At 43.7% G+C, this 8,493-nt stretch overlaps 1 protein-coding gene across 1 annotated transcript in view; it reads right to left on the bottom strand.

Annotated features, from left to right (window-relative positions):
• The window catches only part of LOC136626497 (tricarboxylate transport protein, mitochondrial-like), a 29,400-nt gene extending 22,858 nt beyond the window's left edge, over window positions 1–6,542 (bottom strand). The window contains exons 1-5 of the mRNA XM_066601555.1: window positions 6,519–6,542; window positions 5,221–5,282; window positions 3,963–4,094; window positions 3,369–3,507; window positions 2,183–2,267 (exon numbers count right to left, since the gene is read on the bottom strand). Of these exons, the coding sequence (XP_066457652.1) occupies window positions 2,183–2,267; window positions 3,369–3,507; window positions 3,963–4,094; window positions 5,221–5,282; window positions 6,519–6,542 (442 nt within the window). The remainder of the gene's footprint in view (window positions 1–2,182; window positions 2,268–3,368; window positions 3,508–3,962; window positions 4,095–5,220; window positions 5,283–6,518) is intronic.
• Between the last annotated feature and the right edge of the window lie 1,951 nt (window positions 6,543–8,493).

Below are 8,493 nucleotides of genomic sequence, written 5' to 3' on the forward strand. Positions count from 1 at the left end.
CCATTCAGAATCCAGGAAAGCTGAGTGTAAATGTAACAGTGATCTTATTACTTATCACTCAGCTTTTCAGGAGCCCTGAATGTCGTGTTTGACTAGTTATAGCAATGCATGTTGTATACATGTTATGCTTGCATAACTCTGCAGTTGGCATTCAGGATTCTGAAAGAGCTGAGTGACCATGTAATGATGATTCCATTAGTTGTCACTCAACTTTCCAGGATCCTGCATGGCATTTCTCATTATGGTTATGTATGGTGTATAAATGTGTGCATAACAAGGCACAAATATATACAACATACATGCAGCTCTCTCCCACCTCTGCTATGTAGTCAACAGATAAGTGTTGTTCATTTGCTCAGATGTCATGGTCCTCTGATCTCTGCTTTATGTCCTTCCCAACCTCACCAGAGAGCTCAGGAAAATACTAGCCTAAGGGGTGCAACCGAGATGGCATGATCACGCTACAGCTGACTGATGAGGGGGAGCAGAAGTTCCCTCTCATTAATGAGCTGTTTCTATGAGCATCGGGCGCTGCTACGGATCGGATCGTACCTGCAATGTTTATCAGACTGTCAGCTCCATAGCAGGAGCCGTCTGCCCGTACAACAGCTCCCTGCTACTCCCCCGCCCCCAGCAATCAGCTGTTGTTGGCCGCTCTGCTCTCCTGCTGTTACCCCACCCCCAGCAATCAGCTGTTGTTGGCCGCTCTGCTAGCCTGCTGTTTCCCCGCCCCCAGCAATCAGCTGTTGTCAGCCACTCTGCTCTCCTGCTGCCTGCTGTTTCCCCGCCCCCAGCAATCAGCTGTTGTCGGCTGCTCTGCTCTCCTGCTGTTACCCCGCCCCCAGCAATCAACTGTTGTCAGCAGCTCTGCTCTTCTGCTGCCTGCTGTTTCCCCGCCCCCAGCAATCAGCTGTTGTCGGCCGCTCTGCTCTCCTGTTTGTATACAAAGGGCCGGCAGCTCAGTGAGAAGGATTTACCATCTGTTTCAACTGCCGGTCAGGTCAAATCTCAGTATGTTCGCTCTATAGGACGCACTGACTTTTTCCACCCACTGTGGAGGGAAAAAAAGTGCATCTTATAGAGCGAAAAATACGGTATTTGTGTCCCACCCCTGAAAGTACCTCATCCTGCAAGTTCTAACACTGGCCAGCATCAGGATGTTCTCTTTTATTATATTAACCCAAAAGCTAATAGCCAATACTACTTTTAGCTCAGAGTAAGGCTTCTTTCAAATGAGCACATATTATCCATCCGTTTTCACAGCCGGACGATATTTGCGCTACGTTTGGGGAGAGAAAACTGGTGAACGAGCACACAAATCAAACGTTTGTGCGCCCATTCATATGGCCTGGTGAGGCTGGCGCAAATACACCGACCTCACCAGGCCATCTGCCATTTACCCTCCCTTCCCATCGCAGGCTCACCTTTCTTCTTCCCCGCTCGTTCTGTGCGATGGGAGGGAGGTAAGTCCGCCCCACCTCCTCCCATTGATGGCTATAGACAAGGGGCGGGAAAGGGCTGGCACTTAGCTCCACCCCTGCCCTACCCCTTGTCCATAGCATGAATGGGAGGAGGCAGAGCAGACAGGCACTTGGCTACGCCCCCTCCCATTGCATAAAACGAGTGGGGAGAAAGAGAGGTGAGCATGCATGGGTAAAATTGCTTCTTCCTGCAAATGAATTGCGATTTCTGCAAGCGGAGGGAAAAAAAAAAATCGCAACATGCTCCATTTTTGTGAAGTCAATAGAGGTCGTCTAGCTCGCGGTCCATCCACAATTGACATTACGCACAGGTAATTTTTGGAAAATTTCATCCGCAGTGGAGATGAAGAGGAAAGAAGACAGGTACACAGTCACCAGCTGAGAACAGGGCCAGATACTGCTGCACACTCCGACCCATTCGTGTGCAGGAGGCCTAAAGCAAAATTGATCGCAGCCTGCATTGCGCACCACTATTTTCCCCAATATTGGCTGGTGGGGTCTGTGTGTCAGGCCTGCATTTTAATCTCAGTCCAGCTCTGTACTAGCATACAGAAAAAAACTGAAATTTCATCTTGGAACTGTTTCTATGGTAGCTGCGAAGATTTAACTGTATAACATATATCCGAAATAGATGTCAAATAATATTAATTAAAACATCTCCATCTCTCTACAATATCCTAGCGGTAAGAACTTGAACCCACCTTGCTGTCTGATAATTTCTCGCACTCCATGGAAGAAACCTTGATACCTAGGTGTGGAGGAGGCCTGGTCATGGATGAACTTCACCTGTTGTTGTCAAATAAATGATTGAAGTTGAATAACCATGATTCGAGATGTTATATAAAGTTCAATGTTCATCCTAGCACCCCAAGGAAACAAATATTTGTCAGCAGTAATCTTTTGAAGAATGGTCCATTAGATATAATACATATTTATTGCCAATCTGGGACTGTTCATGCCAACAAGCCATTTTTACCAAGAAAAAACTGCATACAATTATAAAATTTAGGGTTTGGCTGATAGAAGATCCAATCTAAAGCCAAAACAATGGCAACTACATTTTCTAATCTCCAGCATGTCAATTTTGCTGCAGATTTATCACTGGTTTTCACTACCGATTTCACCCTTTCATGTTATAGATGCAGATTTTGCCCCAGTTTTGTTGGGGACACAATCTGTGGCAGAAAGTCTGCAGCTTGTGGAGCCCAAAATATGGTGAGTTTGCGTTACTATGTCACAGGAGAATATGGCCTTTCCTTACATGACTATAGAAGTTACATCCCCTTGTAACCTAGTCACAGAAAATATTGGGATCAGACTATGTGAACGGCATACGCAAAACAAATGGTACTTTTCCACGGGTCGATAGTCGCCTGAGAAATCGCTCAAAAAAGTGATTATAGAACCCAACAGGGCAACTGAGCGAGAATCACTCAGACATCGGAGTTGCTTGATTTTCAGCTCACCTAAAAGCCAAGCAAATGAATGACTGACTGTTTACTCTGCATGGAGGAGGGCATCCGGAAGAGATCTCCGTTGCGCTCCACCTGCATTCAGTGAGCAACTATTGAAAGCACTGGAGCAATATTCATTGGGGCAGCTATAAAGCGCTTTAGCACCCTACAGTCATCTCATATAAAAGTACCCCATCTCATATGGGCGAGAGTGGGGAGGGGAGACTAAAGTGTATGTCTGCCCATGCATGGTTGCATAACTAGAGCCCCATAACTCTGAAATGGTTAATTATGGGTAATATTTCCTGCCACAATTACAGTAGGAAGAACAGCTCTAGCGCAGAAACAACTAAAATAAAGTGCATGTTAAAAGAACAGATAGGATTGACTGGCATATGTAAAGCGTTACTATTGGGGTAGCAACAACACATACCTTAATAGTTTCCATTGGACATACTATTAGGATAGCCTCTGCAACACCAGCCCCTAAGCCACATACAAAACTGGTCTTTCCCTCCAATTTCCCTGAGGAACTCCTTGCAAAGTTACTGAGAAACTCAAATGTGCCGAATCTGAAAAGAACACATTGAGAAAGCGGTAATTACAACCCATATTTTAGTTATGCCCCTTATTATGGTGGTTTGATGCCCCTTATTATGGTACGTCTCGAAAAACTTTTGGATCTTACTAATTTTTATCTTATTTTTTTTGAAGAACAGGATATTAAAAGTAGTTACCTCATAGAGCTTTAAAACTAACATCTGATCATCAGGAAAAGTCTCATTAAGGCATACATTTTCCCTATAGCAGTACATGGTAGACATTCAAATTAATTGCAGTCCATGTAATGCATGGATGTGCTGGGTCTAACAAAGTGCCTCTCTATTCTGGTACACAGAGGGGATCCCACATGAGGGACCTTCCCATAACATCCATATGCCCCAATAGGATATTTAGACAGGGGGATGCCCATTTATACAATTTTATATCTCTCATCTCCTCCCCTTATGTAACATTTACTCCTTACCTCACTGCAGACTTCGGGATGGATCCATATAGCAATGAGCTAAGACCTCGATATAAACCTCTGACTCCATGATCCTGTACAGTCAGTGTGACACAGTGACCTTTAGGGAGAGATAAGAGGTCACCGGAGAAGCTATAGTATATATGTATTCTGTATCAGAAGCTTGAAACCTTTTTCTCATGTGACATATTTATGCTTAAATAAATTTTTACCGAAGCATTTTAGTTAAAAAAAATGAAAACAAACATTTACAATTATCCTTATTGCTTGTATCTTTCATTAAACCAACGACCAGTTAAGGGCCATTTAGACAATTATCGCTCAAAATTCGCTCTAAAGCCATCTTTTGAGTGATACTAGCATTGTGCACTGTTCATTCATCGCTGAATTCTAGCCAGCTAGAAATTAGCGATGAGCCTTATCAGTGCCGCACGCTGTCTCAGAAATAATGGGGAAAACCCTTGACTGGGACGGGACCCCACCACTGGGAACATGACCTTGGATGTTCAATTGAACCCGAGGAGTGGGAGAGGGTCTTTTTGCTGGCTCACAAGGAATTACAAAATAATTACAAGGTGGTACAGATGTCCAGCTATGCTGCATGTGATCTCTTCGGATTGTTGGTTATGTGGTAGAGAAATAGGAACCATGCTGTATATTTGGTAGAATTGTCCTAGCTTCGTGCCCTTTTGGGATATGGTGTTCTCCACTTACAAGGAAAATTACGAAAAGTTTGATTACTCCATCCCTGCAGATAGGGCTCCAGTATATGCTACCTGGTTCAGTGTCTACTATCAAAAAAGTCCTGCTACGGTTCTTTTTAACAACCACACACTCAGTGATACCTACATATTGGAAAACACAAAAGATTCTGACAACGGTGTAGTGGATACGGAAGGTTAATGGGTTGATGTCTATAGAGGATTTGCTGGCAAAGACCTGTAGGGCACTGCACATGCCTGCATATCACACACACATGGCATGCGCAGTATGCCATTTTTTCAGAGTGTGAATACTTATGAAAACGCTGCCCATATGCAATGTATTGCATATGGACAGCATATAATACGCAGCCTATGCCAATGTAGAGGGCTTATGCTGCATATGTATGCAGAGAAATAGAGCATGCTGCGATCTATTTCTTCACTTTCATTGACTCCATTCACCGCATATCATGCGTCTGTGAAAACACGGTGGTGGATATGTGCCCTTACACTTGATGGTGTGCAGGAAATACTCCACAACATGTTAGTATAACCTCAACGTCTCGTCAGATTTCTTGTCCTCCTCTGTGGCTTTTGTCACCAAATGAATGGTTTTCTGGAAAGATAAAGGAAAATTCTGAGCGAAAACATTCAACATGGAAGGAAATCCGAGTGTCCTCTGTGCAGTAGAGTAGGGTGTGCTCAAATGTGTTGGGTTTTCTGCTGCAGAATTAGGTGCAGATCCGCCCCATAATTCCCACCAAAAGGTGCAGATTTTGATGTGGATTTTGCTGTGGAAAATCCACAGCAAATCTGCCACGTGTAAGCGCAACCTAAATGTAGAATTTCCTGGAGAAGAGTCACAACACTTGAAACACAAAGAAACGGGACACTAGAAATAAAGATCTACGGCTATTCATACACATTAGATAGCTGTCCCTTGCATGACAGTCATTCCTTCTCACCCCCTTCCCCATACACTTGCATGTATTCCCAACAGGAAAGGGGAAAAAAGGCGGCTTCACACATCATATGCACAATTGCATGCCTTAGCGCAATGTATTCACACTGGGAACGAGTTTTCTTGCTTGGTTATCATAGTATTTTACTGTACTTTTTGCGCCCACTGGGCATGTTCATTTGCGCATGGCAGACAAACACACCCTGATTGAAATGGTTATTTAGGGCTTCTTCACACAGATGTATTTGCGTGTGCTTTTGTGTGTGCAACATTTATGTGTGCAACACGCAGAGAGTAGAACCTATTGATATAAATGGGCTTATACTCACCTCCGTATTTTACACATGCCTTTCGCACGCAATGCTCTACTTTTGTGCGCATTTTCGCACCAAGAGTCCTCAGAAATGTTTATTGGGAGTGTGTAAATTCACATGCAATATGCAAGGAAATGCACAATGCAATGCGCAATTCTGCTGGAAAAAGAATACATCTAGAACTAAAAAGTCATATAAATTGGGGCGCGTCTTTCTGCCGGACACAAATGAACATGCCCAGCGGGCACTAAAAGTACAGTGAAATATGCCAATACGCGTGCAAATACATTGCTCTGAGACACCCAATTGTACATTTGCTCGTGTGAAAGTGTTCTTAGGGCTCCTTGACTCTGACGTTTACGCACGGATTTTTGCCCATAGGGCATGTTCATTTGCACACCCTCCCGACTTCTATGGGGCCCCTTGCTGAGCAAATGCGTACAAAAAGTAGAGCATGCTGCATGTGTACGAACCCACTGAAATAAATGGGTTTTATTCTCTGCATACATTTTGCTTGTGCAAAAATGCACGCAAATACGCCTGTGTGAAGGAGCCCTAAGCCTATGCAGACCCCTACCTCGAGATCAAAAATGTAGGACATGTTGAAATCCAACTGCTTTCTCCTCCTCCCTTCCTATATCTGCCATGTCTATAACTATGGTGGTCACATGACAAGAATACAAGAATGAGCAGAGATATAAATGAATAAAATACAAGTTAGGGCTTAAGTACAAAGGCACATGCGCTAATACGGTCTTCCCCTATCTTTCTCGCACGTAAAGAATAGCTATGTGCGAGAAAGATTGCGCCAGTCCTAGCTTTTCTAGTATTAACGCGCAATAATCCAGACAGTGAAAACAAACTTATTGAAATCAATGGTTTTGTTTCATCCCGCTTTATGTCCGTGATTTTCACGGCCGCAAAACGGGACAAAGTCACGCCCATGTGTTTAAGCCCTTAAACTATATATCAGTCTGCTCAGCTTAGACTGCCCTATAACATGCTGCCTACGGTGTGGACATCATGGTTCAGCTGACAGATTCCCTTTAATAAGGACGCTCTTTTTTTTCCATTTTCGCTTTTTCCTCCCCCCTTTTTAAAAAATTATAACTCTTATTTATGCATTGATGTAACCATCCGAGGGCTTGTTTTGTTTCAATGAGTTGTATTTTTCAATGGTACTAATTAATACACTATATAAGGTACTGAAAATCTTTTTCAAAATTATAAGTGGTGTGATATGGAAAAAAAAACGACTTTTTGCGATATTTATGGGGGGGGGGGGAGGGTAGTTGTTTCTGTGCATCAAAAATGACATGATAATTTTATTCTATGGGTCAGTATGATTACTATGAAACCAAATGCAAAACGTTTTATTGTGTTGTACTAGTTTGATTTTTTGTGGACTGTCCTGTAGTTTCTACTGACCCGCAGAAAAAAATGTATTGTGTCATTTGGGCTGTATAATTGATGCTGCAAACATAAAAATAAAAAAACAATGACAGAATTGTGCTTTCTCTCCCTGCTCTCAAAAAAAACTGTTTTACAATACATTATATGCACCAAAAAATTGTACCAATAAAACTATACTTCGCCACGCAAAAAAAAGACCTCATATGGCCGTGTCAATGGAAAATCTAAAAAGTTATGGCTCATGAAAAGAAATGAAAATCTAAAAAAAATTGTTGCGTCCCTAAGCCCAAAATAAGCCATGTCCTTAAGGGGTTAAAATACTTCCTCTTTAGTCCCCAGAGGGGACAAGTACTTGTGATAGTTTGATCGCTCATGCAGTATACTTTAATGCATTATACCGCGATCTAACAGGCAATCTATCAATCTGATAGGCAATCTGCTATGGCAGCTGTAAGGGGTTTCAGAAGGCTGCCATTGCAACTGCACGGCAACCCGCGACCTTATTGCGGGGGGCAGTGCAGGACCCCCGAACCTCGATCAGGGTATTTAAATGCCGCTGTCAAAATTGACTGCAGCATTAAAGGCTCTTTCACAACCGTAAAACCGTGTGAATGGGCGCACAAATCTAACGTTTGTGCGCCCGTTCAGACGGCACAGGCCCAGCGCATATACACCGTTGGGCGGGAAAGGACAGTTTAGGTCTGCTAAACTGTCTCCCCCTTCCCTCCCCCTCTCTGACTGTTTGCAATAGGAGGGGGCGGAGCTAAACTCTCACCCAGAGTCAGCAGCCAATAATGGTAGAGGGTGGGAGGGGCAGAGCTTAGCTCCGCCCCATTCCACTGCAAACAGCCAGAGGGGAGGGAGTTTAGTAGTCACGTTGCTAAACTCCCTCCCACCTGCCTTCCCCGGCCGCTGTCATTGGCTCCCATAGGAGTCTATACAGCAGCCAACGTATTTCGGCCGTTAAGATAGTTCCAGGACTATCTTTCCTTCCTGGCATAAAAGCACCAGGCGCTATATTGGCCGCACAGATGCTTTTATGCCGCAGGAATATGCCTGTGTGATCTGATACATTGGAATCCAATGCATCAGATGGTAACGTATATCGGCCGGCCGTGAAAACGTCGGCCGATATACCC

This window comes from Eleutherodactylus coqui, chromosome 4 (genome assembly GCF_035609145.1).
Source record: "Eleutherodactylus coqui strain aEleCoq1 chromosome 4, aEleCoq1.hap1, whole genome shotgun sequence".
Taxonomy (NCBI): domain Eukaryota; kingdom Metazoa; phylum Chordata; class Amphibia; order Anura; family Eleutherodactylidae; genus Eleutherodactylus; species Eleutherodactylus coqui.